The following is a 23498-nucleotide window of genomic DNA, read 5'->3' on the forward strand; positions in this document are numbered from 1 at the left end:
CACAAAGTGGCACTGTTGCAAAGCAATCAGTTGTGCTGTTAAAATGTCAAGATCTCTGGTTTTTGAAAACTTAATTATGGGAATCTTCTGTTTTTTTTTTTTTTGTTTTTTTTTGCTTGTTTGTTTGTTTTTTTTCTTAAATTTGAAAATTGCAATTTTATTCACTTTATCTATGGAGCACCAGTTCACAACCCTAACCCAAAAAGTCAATTTGATTCAAAGTCTCCAACGTGAAGAAACAAATAACTTCTTAGATTTAATGTGAAGAATTTTTCTAAACTCTAAAATCATTTGGCAACAACTCAAACTAAAATACTTTTTTATAAAGTTATTCAAATAGTGATTTTTTTAAGCTAGTGTTTTTAAACTGCAAATGTTTTTAAAAAATTTTTTCCCCAAAATGAGTTTTTGATTAAAACATTTCGAGTTACATAGAAAACGAGTATAAGCGGTTAAAATATTTTTAGTTTTGATAATGGAATTAAATTTGGTTTTGGAGTGTAACTAGATATTGTATTTTTGAGCCAATTATAGATAACTAAACAAAATCTGCTGGTTTTATTTACTTATTTTTTGCATTCCAGGCACTATCCTATTGGAGTTCTGTTTGACCTCCATGCCTCTAATACAGTCTTACCCTGGAACATCACTGTGCACTTTAAGGTAAGAGCCAATCAGACTGTCAGCAAATATTTGATATTTCATCTCCTATTAGAAAATGAGAAGTTCATCATTGCAGCACTGTTAACCAATTAGTCATATCATTATGACTGCTGCGACAGCTCATGTTGGTCAAAAATATTACCACGGTAATGGAAAATATTTATAAATACAGATGACAAGCAAATCTGTAAAAAATTAAGCGACGCTTCGGACTCTGTTCTTGGATATAATCGAATATTTTATTTTTGTAGTTTGTGGAAACCGTTACTGAGCAACATACTTTCCACTTCTGCGTGGATTACGTCTTTTTATATGTTCTAATTCAGTCTGTATGTGAATGTTTGGCAGAATTTTCCAGACCAGGACCTGCTGCACTGCCCGTCAAATTCCATAGTCGAGGCTCACTTCATGTCCAGCATCAAGGAGGCGGACTCCCTCAAGCACAAGAGCCAAGTAGTCAATGACATGCAGAAGAAAGACCACAAACAGCTGTGGATGGGCCTGCAGAACGGTAAGATGAGTGTGTACATCCAGACCACAAGCAGCTGCAAGGGAAGTGACATTCAATCCTGCAGTCACACATTTACTGATGAACACCCAGATCAACACATGTTGTAATTCTGCAAGTCATCCACCTACATGCACACTTGCACATCTGTGTAAAATCATCTTGGAGACACACCTAGTTTGTTTGAGAAAGATTCAGTCATTTCTCAGTCATTGTGTCCTTCAGATTGTTTGTACAGGCTTTTTTTTTTTTTTTTTTTGGTACAGGTGACATTTCACATTGCTTCCCATTCAAAGACATGAATGTTTTTCTGTCTACACTACAAACACAGAGAACAGTGTATGTCCCTGGCCTCCACCTGCTAGTTGAATTCACACAGTCAACATTTAACAAGAGGCGGATCAAGAGCGGTCTGATTTGTCTAACTTGTTACCAACTAATAGAATTTATTAGAAACAGCTATAACAGACACTTAGCCTCTCCTCTTCCCAGTGAGCTGCTGCTGGAAGCTTTAAATTCTTCTGACATTTGGCAAGAACATCCAGAAACAAACATATGCATCCCCTCCAGTTAACAAGGCAAACACAACAGAGTAGTTCATAGGAAGACAGACGGGTAAAAAGGAAATGGCTATAGATGCTACAAGCAAACACTATGGCACTGATGTTTGAGAGTAACTTTAAAAGGGTGTTAAAGGTCCTGTATCGACAGCAGTGAAGTAGTAAACCTAACTGATGACAAACTAATGCCATGTATTTAAATTTTAGCGTCATGGACAGATGTCTGTCCCATAATGCTCATTTCTAGAGCAGAATACGTTAACGCAGGAAAAAATTACTAAAGATTACTGGAAAGGCAAAACTTGTACAGGGGTGCTGCTGAATATATTTACATGGATGATTGTTTACACTGTAAAAATGTTTCTTTTTTACGCACCAGGTCCATGTTTACGTTGCAACATAACTTATTTTAGTCGAGAATGATCCTTTTTTTTGTCCCTCTGTTGTAAAATGAATTTCTATTAACCTCAAATTGACAAACAGATTAAAGCACACTCTACAGATAAGTAGTTATAATAAAATGATTACACAACATACTCAAATAAGAATAAAATATAAATGTCCTTTTGATGTCCCACAGTAGGGGAATCCAGGTGAACCTGTGTGTTTTTTTCAGTTTGTTTTTCTGCTTACATTTTGTTTTACTGACAAACTGACAGGGACATTAACTCAAAACGACTTTTCCATATAAATAATTCAAGGGGTTTAGCAAGAGCAAAGATGAGTTGCATCACCGCCGAAGCAGCTCTTTATTATGCAAACAACTTCTGAAGTTTCTCAGTGCTGTGTTTTTAGCCCGTAACCGTTGTGAACAGTGTTTGTGAAAAACCCTAGGGCCTCAAACCGACAACCCTTCAGCTGCTCTTCTCTCTTCCACTTTTCCCTGAAACTAAAACTATGAGCAAGACGTAAGCCACACATCTCAATAGAACATGGAAGATACAAGAAAATGGTATATTGAGGAAACGCTGACTAATACCACTGTGTTCTGAGGTGTTCACAGTATTGTTCAGTTTTTTTTGTTTTCTTTTACTTATTTGAACTGAGATATGTAAAAGGTTTTAAATCATCCTAAAAGAAAAAGTTGGCTTGCAGAAAGAAGAAAGTGAGAGATGAAACTGCATCTAAGCTAAAACTCTCATGTCCATAAGAGAATTGAAACAGAGATCTTTAACTTTCATCCAAGAGAACGAAAACCAGAGTGTTTATGTGGATGGTTTGAAACTAGCATATGATTTGTGAAGACTCTTTCCTTTTTTTTTGTTTTAATGTATCTTCTTGTTTTAAATCATCACTCGTAAGTCTAATCCGCAAGGTTTTATTCCCTCCTCAGAATGCACCATCAATATTTCACATAAGGATGTAATTTGCAGCATAGATGTAAACATTGCAACTGGACAGTTCTTAACCTTTCTCTAATAAACACATGTATAGAGTCAGCATGATTTTGCTTGACTAAGTTAGCGCTAGAGAAGTCCCCACCTAATCAATACCTTATTTGATCTTTTTTGCTACATGTTTGGTCTGAGTTGAGGCAGTGTGTAAGCTTCTGGGCAGCTTTAGGTTTGGTGTTTCCATCAGACATTAGTTGCTTTATGTTGCTGAATGACATGGTCATTTTATAGATGATCAGTTTGTGTGTATTTATGTTACTCCAGATAAGTTTGACCAGTTTTGGGCGATGAACAGGAAGCTGATGGAATATCCCACAGAAGACGGAGGCTTTAGGTACATCCCCTTCAGGATATACCAGGTATGTATACCAGGTAACACACTCATACACTCCTAAACAAACTGTTCATGTATTCTAAAACAACCTTTCGACCGAGTTTGGGTAATTTAGATTTACATTGGTAGTACCCATTTGTGCCTGTAGGTGGAGCCAGAGGGCTGTCTAAAATCTGTTATTGTTTCAAAAGCAAAATGACTTGGTAACCGACTCCATTTGTCTCAAAGGTTATTTTCTGCATCATCTACCTACATTTTCAGAAAGACAGTTTACATGTAACAAATTAGTTTTGCAAGTTAAAAGGAGAAAAATAGATTTCCTCTTTTAATAAAGTTACCATCCTTATGCAGTTTACAGAGCTTATGAACAGTGATAGTGAAATGTAATGTTTCATCATCTGTCAGTCTTAAGATTTTCACCCGGTGCAAATCTGTTTTTGAATCCCTACTTCCAGTAAATGGGAATAGTTTAGTTTTGTCAGATTTCTAATCCATAACTATGAGTAACTCTGAATACTTACTCACCTTTTCTTTTTAAATTACGACATGATTCACAACACTCTACTTATTATAAAAGCTAATTTTTAGCCTTTCTGAAAACGGAATCAAACATATTTTTACATGTCCTTACTTATTCTTGTGACCTTTGATATTTTCAACATTCATCTAAATAGGAAAAGCCTGCTGACCGGACGTATTTACTGGTATCTATTATTTTTTATTTTTTTTGAAAGGATGTGCTTGCTTCTGTACATTTGATACCTGTGACAACCATTGTTTTCTACAATTCTGTTGCTCCGAGTCGAGGCAGTAGGCGAGCTTCGGGGTTGAGTCTGGGAAGAAAAAGCAGAAGCAGACAGGCAGCCTAAGGTCGGGTGTTTCCACCGAGCACTAGCTTTATCCTGACTCAGGTAAAAAGTCCCCTTAGAGGACAAGAAAAAAAGACGGCGGCATGAATAAGAGGCTGATTCTCGGATGGAAAACATTAGCATGCTGCAGGCCAGACACCAGGGAGAAAAGCTCTTTGAGTCAAGTGTGAAGCAGAGCAGGGATGGGAAGAAAAGTGTGGAAAGTTATGGTGCAACTTCCAGGTTTTTGTAACATTAAAGGGGATCCCCATGCAGTCCTGAAAAGGCTTAATTAGTCTGGAATTTTATTTCAGTATTTTCCAGGTGTCTTCATAGAAAAGAGGAAAAAGAAGATTGGAGAAAAAATTATATTTTCAGGCTTTTCATGTCCCATAGTGTAAATGTTTCCTTCTTTTTTCCATCCTGGTGTCCTTCCTTCCTTTCCTCATTTCATTTTTTTTTCTTTTCTGCATTGTTTTCTGTTTTCCCCTCTTTTTGTATCTTTATTTTTCCTTCTTCGTGTCATTTCTTTCCTCTATTATGTCTCATTCATTCCTTCCTTACTTTTTCCTGCCTCTTTTTTCTGTCTATACTTTCCTTATTTCCTGCTTCTGTTGTTTCCAATCATAAATATCTCACAAATCTCTAGATAGTTTTGGTACCAGAATTTTTATCAGAATTCTGATAAACTGAATTTGAAAAAGTCTGGAATTTTTATATGAAAAAATGTTTAAAGGTTACCAGCAAAACCAAAGGAATTTCTTTTTGCAATCTGTTTGAAAGGGTCCATTGAAATAAATCTAAAATAAAGACGGCGGATAAACCAATAAAAAATTGATCTGGCCTTAAATGACTGTAAGTTGTCATGTGATGGAACAGAAATAGAGTTTTCGGTGTGAAGAAAACAGTAATAAGACACTTGTGTTAACCTTCCTACCAAGCATGTTTTTCCATCACCATATCTACTTTGACAGCTGGTAATTTCCCAGTGTTAAGTTAAAGCCCAAGTTTTAATAAAACCTCCACATATGGCTACATTTACATTTTTCACAACATTTGGAGGGGTGAAGGATGCACAGCTCTAGGTCACTGTCAACACTCACACGCTTTTTGATTTTTTTTTGCAAAAAAATTAAGTGCTTTTCTCTTTAACTTTCACATCTTTGAAATATCCATAAACTGTTTAACACTACGAGAAAAGCATTCTTGCTTTCAGTCATAAAACCAGCTCTTTAAAGTGGCCGAGTGAAACATGCAGTCAAACCAACGCAACACGCCCTCTTAGACAGGCACTTGCTGTTGCTGTGAAGCCATCTAGCTGCTGGCGGGGAGAATGAGGCCAGACCGTCCCAGCTTCAGGCTTAATTGAAAGTTTCTGTGGTCATTTATGAGCTGCCATGGTTTCATGACAATTGCAACATCAAAGCGTAAGCATAATTCCTGAAAAGTCTGGCTTGTTGTAGAAAAGAGTGTGGTTTGAATCCGACAAACTGATAAATATTTACAACTGCAAAGAGTCTGGAAAGTCTGGAGTAAAATGTAAACAAAATCAGTTAATTATGATCAGAAGAAATACGCTTGACGATAGTTTTTTTTTTTTTTTTTTTTTTTTAAGGATACTTGGCTCAGAATAGGCCAGTATAAATGCTCATGGAGCGCATTAATACCTTAATGCCATGGTTTTATTGTTTAAAACAAAACTTTAAAAAGAAAATTTCCTTCTTTACTCAGTTTGTTTAAAATGTTTAAAAACACGACTACTATAATATCACATAATAAAATAACATATAATAATTCTTATATTGGAAACATTATTATACTTTTTACTCTATGTTTATTCTTATAATGTCAGAGGAACTGGGTTGAATAGTGAATAAACACTTCACTGAAATGGTGAATTGTGAAACCACAGTTCACTATTTCACACCTGGCCAATCAGCTTTATTGGCCAGGTCTATTCACACAAACAAGGAATTGGACTTTGTTTACACATGCTCCCAGTTTAGACATTTACATTCTACTTAAGCTGTTAACATGTAAATCAAGTTTATTTGCAAAGCACATTTCAGCTGAAAGTTCTTTACACCATCAAAACATTATTCAGTAGCCAATTATGAAACGGCAATAAATATTAAATTTTGTCAAATGTCGCCAAAATCAAGTAGATATACATATAATGTATTGATCAATGTTCCAGTTATTAATCAATCAAAGGCTCACTGTTTTGCTTTTTTCTGGAAGTTTGTTCCAGAGCATAAAAACTAAATTCTGCTTCTCCAGTTTTGGTTCTGGGGATGCAAAGTAGACTAGAATCAGAAGACCTGAGTGGTCTATAAGGTTGATGAGACACCAGGTCTATAATGTATGTCGGTGCTGCTGAGCCATTCAGGGATCTATAAACGGTCTATTGTTTGAGCTACAGGGTGCCAGTTTAAGGATTTGGTGTGATGTGCTCTATTTTCCTAATTTTTGTGAGAACACGAGCGGCAGCATTCTGGTTCAACTGAAACTGTCAGATTTTTTTTTAGGCAGACCTGTATAGACACTGTTGCAGTAATTAATGAGACTAAAGATATGGATGAGTTTCTCAAGCTCTTGCTGGGACATTAGTCGTTTAATTCTGGAAATGTTCTGATTTTGCAATTGCCTTTATATGTCTCGGAAGGTTCCGGTCTGAGTTCATCACTACACCCAGTTTTCAGGCCTAATGCATAACTTCAGTTATGACACATCTTTGCATTGGTTTGTTCTAAGCATCTGCTCAGTGTTTGAATGGGTTCGTGATCACATTTACTTAAACTTCAAAGAAAGATTTAAAATCAAAAACCAAACCATTTGTCTTTTTAAAGTAATAGAATTAAAAACATCAAGACCGCTAAAAGATCAAAAGGTCACGTAGCCTATTTAAGGATTATATAAGAGCTTGATGTTATTAGTTTAATTATCAGTCTCAGTAGAAACTGTGGTTCAATGATTCAAATCTTATTTCTAGATAAAGTACTATTATTGTATATCACAAGTAATTTTTTCCACTTTTATTTTTCAGAAATATGCAAAGTAAGCACAAGAAGTATCAGACCTCATGGTTAATATGTTTTAATTTGAACAATTCTATCAAAAAACTATTTAAATTTATTGGGATTTACTTGGACATTTTTGTAAAGCTCTCAACAATAACGTACCCTTCTCCGAACTGTACGATTTTTGATTAAACTTTGATTTGAACTAAACTGAATTGGTGGGATATCATCTATCTGTGCATTGCGACATTACAGAGAGGTGCTGCTGCCAATTTCTACATCCAATGTGGTTTGTCCTGCTTTGCTAGCTTTGGCTGTCAGACTTGTGTTGATGTGCCAGTTTCTACACACCACCATTTATTCACACTCTCATAAAGTCACAAAAAAATCCTTGTAACTCAAGATGGGCCTGATGGGCCTTTAATTGCATCCTGTTTTTAGGTACAATGGTGCAGTTTAGATTGTGATGCATCGCTGATGCATCTTTGCGCAAGTTCTAAGTGTAGGAAGTGACAACACCAAATTGGTGTGTTCATGTTTTTGCATGCTGAAACATGCTGCTCTTGCCATTACAAAGATGATTTCTTAATGGAGGCTTAAAAGTTATGTAAGAATCAAGTGTGGCATGACAGTCCTTTGCTTTTGTTTTGGTCTTAACAGCCAAAACATCAGTGTTGTTTTCAGTTAGTATGAATCGACAAAGGCAGCATAGTGAAGTGGTATAATTGAGGGATCTTGATTAAAATAAAATATCAACAAGTAGTTTATTTCACCAATTCCTTTCAGAGTGAAGCTTGTGTAAATAGATTTATACATACGGTGTGATGTATTTCAAGCATTTATAACGATTGATTTCATTGGTTATGCTGATAAATATCCAGTATTTACTGTCTCTGAAAATTAGAATAGGATTTTTAATATAGATATTTGGTCCTCCTGAAAAGTATCGAGTGCATGGTACATGATTATCCTGTAGCTCTGCTGAGGTGTTAAGGAAGCCACATTTGCTCTAATAGTGGTCTCTAACTCTTCTGCATTTTTGGATCGGGTGTCATTTGAAAGACAAGGTGCTGTGATGAACCAGCTTCTTTACGAATGACTTTACATTTTCAGTTCAATTGCTAAAATAAATGAACTTTTATTATTAGTCAAATTTATGGCAATGCAACTCTGCAGAGCATTTACTGGCAAATTAAAACAGAATTTTATGTGCAAGGCCTGTTTAAATAATCTGTCTGGAAGGAAAAAAAAACTGAGGAGAACAAAACTCTTTGACACTTGAAAGTTAATGTATTAAAAGTTATGTAAGAAAGTTAATTTATCGCAATTATGTTCATACCTTGATACCTAGAACCACTTTCCCTCAACAGCTTTGTGACTTAGACCAGCAGAAATCAGTTACCCTCAAATGGTGTTATGCTTATGTTATATATCACTTTTTTTCAGTTGCATTTTTGGATAATTGGCCACATAAATGCACAAAAACATATACTTGCACTGTAATTAATGAAATATTTTGATGTGTAAATGGCAGCACTTGGAAAGATTTTATGTTTCAATTGTTTATTTTTTGTTTTTTTATGATGTAAAGCACTTTGAACTGCCTTGTTGCTGAAATATCCAATCAAATAAAATTTCATTAGATTTTTATTTTTTATTTTATTTATTTTAAGGTTGAGGGTTTTTTGAAATATAATTACTAACATTTCTTGTTAATGTGTTTAGTATTGAGAACTGCTTCACACAGTTTCTCTCAACAAAAAACATTTGAAGATGAGTACAGCAGCATAAAATATAATGAAAGACAAAGAAAAATTAATGGAACGACAAAATATCTTGAGCAAAATGAAGTCTGCTCTCAAATACACACACGCACACCTGGATTCCTTTAAAGTCTAAGTGTTGTATTTAGTGTAAATAATGTGACACGTTTGATGCTCACAGAATTAATGACAACATTCAGTCTAAATAACAGAGAGGCTCATTTCCGTCTGGGTGTCTGTGGGGTGGAAGGCACCTCATCTGGCAGGGATGGCAATTAACGTGTGTGCAAATATGTGTTTTGTTTTGTTTTGTTTTATTTATGAGTTGCAATAATTTAAAAAGAGCAATGTGAACAAAATTCACATTGCAAAACATGCAGTAAATTCTGTATATGGATGCTCTTAAACCTATTGTTTCTTCCTTGATAATTATTGTAAGGTCTCTGAATTGCAATGATGAACATGTTATATTTTTTCTCACTTTGTCTTAAAAATAAAATCTGATTATTTTCATACAAAATCCAATTCTAATCATTTTTTAGTTTTGTCAGACTTACTAAAAATTAAAAATGACAAATTATTTTACAGAACCTGCATTTATTTCAGTCATCCACTCTTGAACTTGACCTGAATTCAAAGTTCAAATAAATACAAACTGTAAAATAAGATGGTAGGAAGTGGGGAGGCAGACATCACTCAGAACTATGGAAACCCAAGGAGTTCATTGGTTTAAGAAAAAAATTCAGATTTTCCAGGAATTATATCTTCAGAAACAGAAAATTAAATTATTTAATAAGTCATTGCCCAGTCCTTTCCATTACTTTTGCCTAAACACTTTCTCACATTTCTATTGCTCTACACATTGCTAAATTTATTGCCACTTTCATTCTATTAGTAGTATTATGTTGGTCTCATTTCTATTGTTGCGTGTTTACGTGCGTGCATTTACTTTGTTTTTCTAGTCTCTCTTCCTGCTCTAACAATGATGCCACTGCGATTTACAGTAAAGACGCAGCAGGTCCAAACCCCCTTACTGTGAGGAAAGTAAATATTCTTTTAAAGAGACAGCTTTGCATTGTGTTTGCACTGTAGCAGTTGCCACTTCATGACTCATTGTTACTCACCAAACCCCAATGCAAGAGCTTGCAAATAGCCTCCAGCCACCCCTTCTTCGGGAAGGTGCCACCTTCGACAAATGCATGCCTATTGCCTTCCAGGTATCTTGTAATGACTTAATCAGATGAGGGGGCTGTGGTGACGGTACAAAATATGGGATTGCTGGAAACAGTTGTGAGAAGACTTGCCAGAGGCAACAGGTGATATGCTTGTTTTGTTGGGCAAGTGGCGCTTCGCTGCGTTTACAGTAATGGCTTTAGTTGAAACATGACTGTCAGTGGAAAATATTTTTGTATTTAGTTTCCTCTGGCAAGCAGCTGAAGAACGACCACGCATACTCTAAGCTGTGTTGTCAGGAAACTGCTGATGCATTCAGCTGTTCTGGGTGACTCTAAATATGACTAAAATATGGAAATATCAGGATTGTGGTTGATATGTGGCACACAGGCTTCTGATCAATGCCATCAAGTTCTGCAGAAGTCAAATATAGAAGTTTGTTGTAAGCCAGAAGGAAACTCCTACAACATGCAGGACAGTGGACCTGAGGACAAAGGCTGAGAAACACAGTTTTTTGGATTTTTGGAAATGTAGTAAATGTGTTATTACAATTTGTAGACTATTTAGATGTGTCAGTAAGGGAATAGTGTTTGGGGAGCAATTATATGTCTTTGTTTATCTTTCTGGCTTTGTCTCGCTTCATTTCTAACCTGCTGAGTTCTTCTCCATGTCTATTTTGATTCTTCAGCTTTATTTATGAAAGTTCACAACATATCTGAGTGTTGTGATTGACTCAGTCCTGAACCTCCAAACACGTACAAAGTTCACCATCTATCACCTGAAGAACATTTCAGGAGGCGTACAGCCAATCAATGATGAGGAAAATAAATAGTCCTACTGGATTGGCTGCAAAGCAGCTGAAATGCTTACTATGTCTGTGATGCATGGTATTTCAGAGTGCTGAAATACTAATTCTAAGCATTCAGCTTCCCAGTTCCATTTTCTTTAGAGTATTTTAGATATGCTCTACAAAAGAAAATCCATGAACAGACATATTTTCTTTAAATAGTTGTGACTTGTGTTCCACAGAAAAGTCCACAAATAGGTGAATCTGTGAATACACCTATTCGCAGATCATACCGTTGGAGTTTTAATTTACCAACAGCTGACCTCAGACTCCAGTGGCTATGCTTTCGCTCACCCCTGTCTGTCTGGAATGGCACATGGGTTGACAGTGCTTTATTCCAGTCCATTATTTTACCTTCAATTAGGTAGATTGATGTCTCCCGCATCAATTAGGGCACATCTTGAGTTCCGCCGGTCTTTTCCATCAGCGAGAGCAGGTGATATCTTTTCACCTAAATCCTAATGACACCTCACTCTCTTTGTATTGCCATGTGCTGCTGTGCCAGCTAAGGTGTCAGGCCAGCTGAAAAGAAAGTGTCTTCATCCAAACAGTATCGGGCTTCTCTCCTTGGGGATCAATAGATCTTCTTTGTACGTTGGCCAGCTCAATAATTCATGACCACCTATTTAAAAATGCAATGAAGTAGCTGTCACTTAGCACACTCTCTCTGCTCTGGCTCTGGATTGTGATCCTGCACGAAAGGCCTTGCTTCCTGTCAGTGACTCAGTCTTTCTGCGTAACCTGAGCGCCGACTTCGCGCCTCTACTGCCACCTTCCTCTTGCTGGTTCTCGCCTGGCTCTGGGGTGTGTAGTTACCATTTGGATACTTGATCTTAGGCTTTGCTGGTTTCCTTTTCTCAACTCCATGATTAGACCCTATAGAGTGTCAAACTCCCTGTTTGACACCTCAGGTTGGGTATCGGTCTGCATCATGACTGTTTCGGAGAAGACAGTTCTTTTATTCTGCTGTAGCTCTTTGTAGGTAAAGCGAGGCAGGAGCTCTTTTCTTGCAACAGTAAAATTCAAAAGTTGCGATCAGATTAAGGATGTTTTGTAATTGACAAGACATTCAGGGACATCCATATGTACTGTTACCTCTTATTTCTATGAAGACTGTAGGTCCTTACTTTAGGTATGAATTAATCAAATCTAAGGCCTTGATTAAATCAAAAGCATTTTTAAAACATTGTCAACCTGAACAATCAAATTTTATTTAACTTAAAATATTTTATGAAACTTAGATCTCTTTAGGTTCATTTATTAAAATTACCTTTTAGAAGGATTAAATATATATGTTGAATTCTTGACTTCAACTGTATTATACCATACCAAAAATGGCATGGTCAAGCATAACATTTTATTTTAAATAATTAGAACGTTAGTTTTGACTAATTTGTAACATCTGGTTTAAAGATAAAATCTTTGTAATTGATCTTGCATCAACTCTGTTGCCACCTGTCACAAACTCTTGGATGGTCTCCAGCCCATGAACACTTTTTTTAATGATGTCAGAACTTGGGTCACTTGGTAACAACCACTAAATCATTCACCTGCGCTTTAAGTGACTGACATTGACAAAGTGCTCTGCTGCTGGAATCGATTTAAAGAAAGACGTAAATTTCACAGAATGCTAAAAATGACATGCCTGGATGACTTTTCACTGGATTGTCTCGCTGTGGTGTTTGCAGCTAGTATGTTTACAAAAATCTCACATATCTGAGATTATTTTGTGAGAAATTTAAACTCACCAAGTGTAAATTTACAGACCCATTCAATATATTAGAATATATTTAAAAACCCATTTGATAATAATAAAAACATGACCTTTAAGATGAGTATCAGACCAATAAAAAAACATTTTAAAGCAGAAATGTGGGCTTAAAGAAAAACATAACAAGTCCACCCAGTCAACCGGCCATCACAGACCACCAATGTTCCGAAGACTCTTTTACTATTACACATTCATTTAAGAGCTTAAACTTCTCTGGAAATGGTTGACTAATCAAATTAACCACTTCCAATTTAGTTTTTTTTTACTTTTCCACCAAAGCCTTTTAGGCTCGACTCTATGAAAGTAGTTCAAAGACCAGACCAGTTTCTACTTGAAGAATTGTCAAAGCATGAGTTCTTGAGTAAATCTCTCACAACTGTGGACACTCTTATCTGGCGTCTGTTGGTAATTTTACAGGGTTTCTTTCACATCCATTTCATGGAATGTTGTGGTGACTCGGTTGAGTCAAAAACAGTGGAACACTGTATTCCTGAGAATATTTCAAAGTTGTTTATCTTTTCTGTCATGATTTACTCCGTTTACATTCAGCCGTTGCTCCTTCCCAGAGCATTGTGTTTTGTTGTCAGAAGTAGGAAAACCTTTACTTCCTGGATCACTTGACAAATAACTTAGGGAGGCTATGGCCACAGTTCAAAGACTCATCATAGTGAGAGCATGTATCATTCCATAAGTATATACAATGTCAGAAAAGGAACGATTACACTGATAGAGCAGATGTGATCCCAGATTAAGCTTCTTATAATATTCTGACCATTTCAGTTAGAAAATTATTTCTAATAGTTCCTCATGCCACTCATCAAAGAGGAGCTAAACTGTACGGATGATTACAAGGAATTTAGACCTGTGGGTCACAGTGTGAACGACATTAAATAGATGTGTTTAAACCTTAATAGAAGTTGTGGACTTGTCTTTTATGGACTGATTGAGACATTCACTATTCTGTTCTTTCCCTCTGAAAAGCTTGGAGTGCCAGACGAGCTTTTAGTCTCAGTTGGAATCTATTTTTCTTCTAGCTACGCACTAAAGTACCAGATAATGAGATCCAGACTGATTCTGAACAATAAAACATCTCGGCGTCGCTTGTAACATCTGTGAAATCAATGTAGATTGCTTAATATTACATACTAAACATTGAGGCTCATCAAACCACCACTTCGCCAGGTTTTCATTCACGACATCTTGCGTACATCCTGTTGTGGATTCTTTCACTCCCTGCCCTTCTAACCTCTATTAATCACATCAGAAATTTCCCACAGTGTTTTACAGAAAGCCAGTGCTTTTACTGGACATTTTGTTTTTTCCCCAAAATTACCTAAATCAAATTTATATTTTGACTGAGGGGAAAATGCTTTAGTTGGATGTCTTGAACCTTCAGCATCAACATGTGAAATTAAATATTGCATAATCATAATAACCATGCCCCTTGAAACACAAACTAAAACCTTTTTGTATTTTATTTTTAAATTATTTGGTACACCAATACAAACTAACACATAGCTGTAGTGGTGTTCTTTGAAGACTAGATATTTTTAGAGAACATTAATGAACTGATGACAACAGAGACCAGAGAAAACACTGATGAACACATAAGTATCGAAAATCAGTTATTGAAAGTATACATGGTGTTCAATAAAATTTGTCAGCAGCTCTCTCTCTTTAAATATTAAAGAAAAGATAGATATTTTTGCATACAACTGGAGGCAAACAGAACTATGAAGTTAGAATAGATGATCCTTTATTATCCCACACCTAAGAAATTCAGGTGTGCAAGCAGCAAGTTGAAGGTAAATAAAAGTATGCATATTCAAAGACAAGGAAGATGTATGTAAAATAAGAATAGGAAACTGACAAATGGTAAATTTACAATATAAGAAAAGTACTGCTGCACAGTTATTAAAAATGTCATATTATGTTCAAAAGAAATGTGTAACTTAGTGGGGTAGTTAAAAAAAATCTGAATAACTTTCCATGTCCATAAAAAAACATAAAAAATGAAAAAAATGTAAATAACAGCAGGGATGTAAACTCTTACTGAGTTTGACAATGTCCTATTGAGTCTGTAGAGTAAATATTTGGCATTTGACAGATTAGAGTTATTTTATTAATGTGTATTAGTTTAATTTGCTGTGCTTTAATTGCAGACGCTGAGCGACAGGCCATTCATCCAGAAACTGTTTCGCCCTGTTTCGCCCGACTGCAATGCACACACACTTGGCGACCTGCTGAAGGAGATGTATCCAGATGCTTTGACAAATGATGGTAAGCAATCAAGCAGCTATTTCAAGCATTACCAGCTGAACCACTAAGTACAGACAATTTTTTGCCTGATATTTTAAATTAAATTTAAGCGGTTTTACTCTTGATAAAGAAAAAGGAAAGGACTGTCCTCAAGGTTATTTAATTTGTTCTACTTGTGAAGGAATTTTTGAAATCCACATTTTCTGATAAAACTACTGGAGGACAAAGATAAATAGCATTTGCATTGAATAAAGATGTGGGCAAACGCAATGAAAGTGAAAGGAGGGAGTGAGAGGAAAGCTTAGATATGACAAGAATTTTGAGTTTTCCACCAGACATGTAACACACTTGGCTATCAAGGATGGCTATGTGTGTCATTTATCTTTACATCAAAGCTTCCACCTACACTCACTCAGATAACGGCCCAAAATACATTTAAGTTGGATGTGAAGTTTACAAAATATTAGGGATCTAGACCAAACTGCTTGTGTCTAAACACTTCTGGTGACGTCTACTAAAAATGCAGCTCAAATTGACTTTATAGACAACCAATTATGAAACCGAGTTGGTAAAAAAAAAAAGTTCTATTGCATAAATAACTGGCTCAACATTCAGAGTTGAAGAGTGTTGATGTGGAGGAAAATCTAACAATAACTTCACTGAAAATATGAATGCAATGTGGAGTCAATTACAACACATTCCTCTTTATCGCCACCTAAAACTGACATTTTTTTTTATAATTGTGTGTATCTTTTCAGTTAGTTCACATGCCAGACAATGGCTGCTTTGTTTTATCCGATATGCTGCTGGGGTGCAGCAATATATAAAATTTACATGCCAATACCGAGTTCAAGAGTCAAGTTTCATGATACCATAATATCATTGTTTGAATAATCTGAGGAAATACGAATGCATCACATTTTCCTCAGCCTTGTCTCATTCTCCTTGAGCTTTAGCACACTGGTTTATACAATTTATTTCAGGTCCAAACATAAGGCAGACCATCCAACTGCTGTAACACGTTGTTGGAAACCAGAGTTGGACTGCATAGCACATTAAATATAGGGAGTCATACTTAATCTACTTTCCTTTGCACCTCAATCTTAATTTTATTTTGCCAGATGAGGTCACACAACAGAAAGTAGATACTGGTTTGAGAGAGACGTAAGCTTTAAGAGAAATATGATGACGTATTAATATCACATGCTTTGTAATCTCATGAAACCCCTTTAATATATAGCATAAAAAATTAATATATAGCATAAATTAAGTACTAACACGTAGGCTTGTCATGAGAGCATGTTTTGCTGAATGATGAACTGTTTCACAAATTATTGTGAAATGTAATACTATGATAATAGTAATGCAAATTCCCTCTCTCACAAACCAACTTGTATTCTGTAGAGAACACTTAACACTGAAGCTGGAAGATATTTGAAATATCCAAAATAAAACACAACTAAGAACGATAAATGGAAATAAAAACTGCAGGCAACCACAACCATAAATTAAATTGATTGTCTCTGAACCAACATATTAATCAGAATGGATATGATCAAACTAATAAAACTAAAGTGTTTATTATACAACAGATTTACTTACACGTTACCTGATAATAGTAGATCTTTGGTCATCTTGAACCCATTTAGAACACCTGAATTCAGTAAATTCTCTTTTTTTTTTCACTTTTGGTTTAACTTGTTTTTCCAAAACAAACTATCCAGGTTTTTAAAATTTAAAAAAGGTTTTAAATCTAGTTATTAAAACAGTAGACAGTTACCCTGAGTGATTTGAATACATTTGTTTTTACTGTAATTTTATTGATCTGCATAAAACACACAAATGGTAGTAATTGAACCGTACCTGTTGGTTCCTGGTTTCTAATTATATTCGGACAGCAGATGGAGCTTTTAAGTTCTGTGGGTTTGTGGTGTACCCTGGAGTTGCAGCTGTAAGGGAGGAGAGCTGATGATGAAAGAAGAGATGAGAGGAAAGGGATAGAGAAAGGCCAAGCAGCAGTCAAAACAGAGAGTGTCTGCAAAAGAAGAGAGGGGAAGTAGATAAAGAGACAATAGTATGTTGGGAGTACAAACCCGCAGGAGACTCACCTGCACAGAGGCGACAACCATTAACACCGCCTTCTCTTGTCTGTCTGCCTACCTGTCTGTCTAATAGCCACTGTCTTTGTGTCTCCATCCAGCATCTCTTTGCTTATATCTCACACTCACTTTCATATCCAGAACTGAAAACTCTGACTGGATTGTAAGATTTTTACTCAGTTGTATCAGCTACTCATCACCAGAAAATATTTTATTTGGTTTAAATACAGCAATAATACCTACAGAAAAGATTTTGTTAGAAGTAGGAGGTGCGTGGCTCAGTCGGTAGAGCAGTTGGACTCATCAATGAAGCCGTCTCGTTGTCAGTTCTCAGATTACATGTGAGATTACTGTTGAATAAAAGGGCACCAGTTCCAAAAGCACTCCTTAAAAACGCCAAGAAAATGTGTTTTGAGCTTGTGTCACTAAAACATTGTGCCCAGTGTTGCTACATATCTTAAGTTTGATAGATTTATTTATTTATTTTTTATTGAAATGGGATAGCACATATTAATGAATGCACAATGTTGTAAATACACCAGATTTAGCAAAATGCTCATTTCCATTCAAAGTCCCATAAAATAAACACAAGATACAAACATTTATACAATATCTTACATAAAAATACAAAATACAGTAAAAACAAACAAAACCTCTTTTGTATTTGCGAAATTCTTCAAAGATACCTTAGGTTTAATGATCATAGAGCTTGACACCAAGCACCTTGAGCCTTTGAGTACCCCAAGGCTCAAGTACCCCACATGGGATTTCTTATTTTTTTTATCTGCTCCAATGAAAAATTACTAATTGACACAAAGAAATCCTTTTTCTGTAGGTAAGTCTGAAACCAGTCAAGTACTGGACCACAGAGTCCGACCCAGCTCTCCAGTCACTTCAATAATTTATCATGGTCAATAGTGATGAATGCTGCAATGAGGTCCAACAGAGCCAACACTGTGGTTCTTCCAAGGTCTGTATTTATGTGGTTGTCATTGAACACTTTGACCAGGGCAGCGTCAGCACTGTGGTGAGCACAGAAGCTGGACTGGAAGATGTCAAAGCGTCTTGTTAGGAAGCTATTTAACTGATAAATCAACTTTTTCAATTACCTTATTGATGAATGGAAAGTTACGATTGGATAGTAAATCTGCAGTTGTTTTTTTAAGATTGGATGAAAACAGTTGATGAGTTTATTATTTGAATCAGATCAAATGCAATGATAGACAAACTTTAAGGAAAGTTGTGGATAGGATATCAAGACAGCAGGACGAGGAGTTTAACTGACATATAATTAAACATATTGTTGTTTTGCTTTGCCTTGTTCAGATCCTAGAGTCACAGGAGGGTTTGGTAATCAGGATTATTGGTAACTTTGCTATTGATGTCACAGAAGAATTTATCAGTTGCAGGTTTTTGTGTTAAGTGATTTGTTCACAGTTTTTCCTTGTAGATTTTGCAGGGAACCTGAAGTTGAGTGTTCCGCCATTTTGATAATTGCTACTTTCACTTCTTACGAGTGAACCACTTTTCCACGGTGGCATCTTCCTAACAGACACAACATTCACTTGAATGGGAGCAGTGAAATCTATAACATCTGGCATTTTAAAATGGAAGTTTTCTACCAACTCGTCTACAGAGTGGCATGCTGAAAGGGAGATGTGAGAGTAAACTTGATTGACGGTTTCATAGACCGTACTTGCACTGGCATTTATAAATTCAGGCCGGATTAACAACCCCCAGTTTCCATTGCGAAAAGGATTTACAAATGGGGATTGCTGTTTGCAACGGTGTTTATAAACACAAAAAGTAAGTTAAGGACGAAACTAAATAATATACAACCAATATTAGTGTATCTGTTTCCATGGATGTCATTGTTTGGCTCTGTGGGAACAGTGTGGATCCTTGCATTTTTAGATAAAAGGCTAAATTAAACAGGTTGTTATGTAAAGATCATTATTTTTGAGCAATGTATTTACTTCAAGATCCTTTGTGAAATGGATACAATACTAGAATTCATGTCCTCGTGACACATTTTAATGTTTTCATAGAAACAAGTGTTTTTTGGGGGGTTTTCTCTGGAGCTAAAGTGTTTTTATTGTACAATGCTTAGACTTGGATTCCAGTCTGTAGTAAAAGCTGTTTAGTTTAGGCTTTAGGCAACAAACCATTCAGCCAATGCTTGAGATGGTCTCTAAACATTAACATCTGCTAAACACTATGATCTTCTTGAAGGATATTTTTAACCATTTGATGGATGGTTTTACAGCCCCTGATTTGTTTCAGTCCTGTTACTCTTTATATATTTAATTGGGACAGAATTGCTAAATTTTTATCTAGCGTGAATATTTCCTGGAAAGAAAAATAGCATCTTACTATTTTTTTTTCTACTTGTTTTTTTTTTACCTTGATCTAACTTGTTTTTCTTCTTTGATCCTATATCTCTGTCTCAGGTGTAGTCTTCAGCATCGTCTGTCTGCTGTGAATGCCTTTTATGTCTTTGAGTTTAAATCTCGGCTTTTCTTTTCTCTCCTCCCTCCAGAGGAGTCTGCCAGCCTGCCTGGTTGATCAAGGTGAAAGTGGCCCTTTTGTCTAAAGACGCTTGTTTGGTTTCCTCCTCTTCCTCGGGTGGTAGATAGGTTGGATGATAGCCAAGGATTATGGTGGCGTGTTTGGATTAGAGAACCCGGGGAAGTGTGTTCAGAGACTTTGTAGAGCAGTGGCGTTTTAAGGGAGTGGTTAGCAGGTATTGTTCTTAAGTTCAGAGAACTTTTTTTTATTTTTTTATTATTTTTTTATCTCCAAGACCCTAACATATAACAGTGTGGGGTGCTCTACATCTCTGTGATCTTTCAAACATGAAATAACAACCCTTTCTTTCAAACACACTCCCTCCCTGTTATGTCTGAGAGAGGATTTCTATTGACCCCTCTGGGACCCAGAAACCAGTTGCAGCAAACAAATAGGGGTGGCTTGCATTAAGAGCTGAAACGACTGGGGATTCCCAAATCTTTTCAAAGCCATGGACGAAAGTCTGTGTTGCTGTGAGGCTACCCCCGCGCCGCGTGAACCAAACTCAAAACATTGCGTTCCCGTAAGCAGTGGTCAGCTCTGACGTGTGTTCGTACTGTCTCATGCATTTTGTTTTTCTGAATGCAGGTGTGTTATTGAGCAAGATTTTTGGCAGAACGTTTTGGGCTTATTGCAAAAATCAGTCTAGAGGGCAGTACTTCCCACATGTTCAATGACTGACAGATAATTCTCGTAAGCAAGGTGTCTGTTTTCTTTAAAGGTGTCTCTTTTTAAAATTATTTTTGGAGTTGTGCCTAGTCTTGAAAAACCCTGTCTTGATATCTGTCTGCGAATAGTCAAAGGAAACCCCCACATTATCATAATCCCCCCTACAACTCCACCCTGGCCCCTCCTTCAGCTGGGTGACAAATCCACCCACGTTCCTCCACCTCATTCCCATGTATGGCTCCGCCCACACATGAATCTCGTGCCCCTTCACAGAGCCTGTCTTGGCAGCCAATACAGCTGCGCTTATCAAACACTATGTCTGAATTCAGAGGCTGCAGGGGGAAGTGCAGGTTTCAGTGGCTGTTTTGATACAGATGATAGTGGGTTATGGTTCGAATGTGGAGGCGTTTGAGATGTGCGACAGGGGAATTCAGAATGGCTCGAAAGCCTGCTCGATGACGCTATCTATTGTTGACTGAGATGAGCTCTGCTTTAATCTTTCTGCTTTCTAACTCTAGTCACAACAGAATGGCTAAAAAATAAAACAGACTAATGGACAAACATGTCAAACTACCTTCAACACTGAGAAACCCTTCTGTAGAGAGACCATGACCTATTCTTATTAGTTTAGTGACATTTTCTACAGAATCTTTAGAAAGATTCTTTTGTGGCATGTTTGTATGAAAATGTTATGGATCTGAATCTTCTGTTTTCTCCACTATTAATAGATTTTTTTAATTGTCACTGCCAGCCAAATTTGCCCTTTAACGATTTGTTTGAAATGATTTAGCCGGATGTGAAAATATATTTGCCCCCCTTTTTAAACTTACCTTGCTTTTTTTAGGTTCAGTTTTACAACTTACTGTTTATTGTCATTACTGCAGAAAGAAGAAACCACCTAAATAAAACCAATTATGTAAAGTAGTCGAAACCAGTGTTTTCCAGTGTTTCCCATTGCTGGCCCCTAAGGCACACTGCTCTGTGTGTTTTAGGTAATTCCCTGCTGTAGGCCACCTTATGTCAATTGATGGCTGATTAACCAGCTTATACTGAACTGCAATAATCTGAATCGGATGTGTTTAAAGCAGGAAAACATCTAAAACACTGGTGTTAAAGATCTTGTAAAGCAAAACATTAGGTCTAGTGCTAAAAATATTCCAGAACAGAAAAGATTAAAGTCATCCTGTAAAGGATTGCACAACCATTTCTTAGACTTTGGGACCAAAGTGTGAACCTTACCAGGAATTACTTACCAAACGTACCTGGAAAGAGCAGTAGTGACTTATACATAAGGTCACAAAAGGATCTAAAGCATTGTATGCCTCTTTGACTCATTTGATGTTGGTTCGTGATTCAACAAAAAAAGGCACTGAGCAAAATGCCATCTATTTGTGAGTCCCGAATAGAAAACCACTGCTGACCAAAAAGCGCACAAAGATCTATTTCATATCTTCCAATGAAATGTCTTTGTGATTCCCATGACTTTTGTCAAGATATCTTGTGGACCGATGAGACAAAAGTGGAGCTTTTTGGAATGTGTAACGTCAGAAAAAGACACGCTGTACTGGAACATGGTGGTGGAGCTTTGATGGTCTTGGGCTGCTTTGCCTCTTCAAGAACTGGAGGGTTTGGTGTAATTGCCTTCCCACCCTCCAAAGGGAAAAAACCCACACAAGATTACATTTTGGAGTAACCTAGTCAGAAGTCTATGCTTTTTTTGACATAATAAATGCAATCTTATATTTGAAACTGCTTTTGTAGTTACTCTGATTATCACTCTGTGGTATATAAAAAAGGTTTGTCAAAGAAAGCAAAGAACAGTAGAAGTCTTATGGGGAGGAAATGCATTTTCATTTATTGCACTCTATCAATGGTATGTTTACTTATTCAGTCGTTGATGGGAAAAAAAATAGCATTTACTTGCTTCTTGTAGCATCATAAATGTGTGTTTATTTACCCATTATTTAGTGGATTCTTATGTCAGCTTGTGAGTCCGAACTGCTGCCAGTTATATGGTCGGACACAGTTTGGTGAAAACTTGCGGTCTTCGTAAATGACATTTGGCTGTGCTTAGCTGAAAGAACATGTCGTCTTGGCCAACAGCAGATTACCACTTAACCACAGGGTGTGTGTATGTGTCAGCTAAAAGCCATTTTTTCATACATAAGCGTCCTTCCATTGAAATACTGTTATCAATAATGTTGTTATGGCTTGGAGGAAGCCCACTAATTACATTACCACTGCTGCAGCCTTCATTTTTAGTTTTATTAAAACCTTGTGCTAATTTTTGGCCTGTTCTGTTTTGCCTTGCTAAAGTTTTGGTGGACTTGACTGACTGAAAGCAACATTTACTTGTAGGACTTCTTGCTTGTCCAAATACTGAACATGCAGAATCAGAATTTAAGTTTTTCAGGATTTTCTTCAAGAGCTTATTCCTGGCAAGGAATAATAACCAACTGGAGTACCTTTGAAAGAGTGTATTGTAGTTCACAAAACAATAAGAAACCTTGTATATGATTGGTTCCTCTTATGTGTTATACTTCTTGAACAAGGTTTCATAAACCTGATAAACTGTTTTGGTTTATTTGTAATAGAAGATTTGCATTATTTATAGCATAAGGAAAACTTATTTAAAAAAAAGTTGTTCTCAAAAGAGTAAGGATATTTGTAATGAACAAAAAAAGTAAATAGGTTTATAATCCAAAACGATGCAGAATGGCTTAAATATAGACTTAAATGTATATTTAGTTTAGAAATACTTTTTATGGATTCAAGCAAAGTTTTTCCCATTGTTAATGGCCACTTCAGAGATTCCCAGAAAACGATGGTTATCAAACTGGGAAAACACCTGATTTTTAACATTCCTCACTGTTGTATTGTGTCATGTTAACCTCATGGTTACATCTGCACTTTTCGGCAGCATGAGGGGAAATTAAAGCCTCTGTATTTACTGTAATCACAGGCAATTTTTTTTCTGCCCTTTAATGTAACACAGAGTAGGACTTGTTTTCCTGTTTACGCT

The 23498-nt window shown here is 36.3% G+C and overlaps 1 protein-coding gene across 4 annotated transcripts in view; it reads left to right on the forward strand.

Moving 5' to 3' along the window:
* Positions 1–23498, forward strand: part of atg5 (ATG5 autophagy related 5 homolog (S. cerevisiae)) — a 32016-nt gene that overhangs the window by 2366 nt on the left and 6152 nt on the right. For all 4 annotated transcript variants that reach the window (XM_008430858.2, XM_017309749.1, XM_008430857.2 and 1 more), the window contains exons 4-7: positions 585–663; positions 1012–1174; positions 3390–3484; positions 15044–15161. In XM_008430858.2, the coding sequence (XP_008429080.1) occupies positions 585–663; positions 1012–1174; positions 3390–3484; positions 15044–15161 (455 nt within the window). The remainder of the gene's footprint in view (positions 1–584; positions 664–1011; positions 1175–3389; positions 3485–15043; positions 15162–23498) is intronic.

The sequence above is a fragment of the Poecilia reticulata genome, linkage group LG16, assembly GCF_000633615.1.
Source record: "Poecilia reticulata strain Guanapo linkage group LG16, Guppy_female_1.0+MT, whole genome shotgun sequence".
Classification (NCBI taxonomy): Eukaryota; Metazoa; Chordata; class Actinopteri; order Cyprinodontiformes; family Poeciliidae; genus Poecilia; species Poecilia reticulata.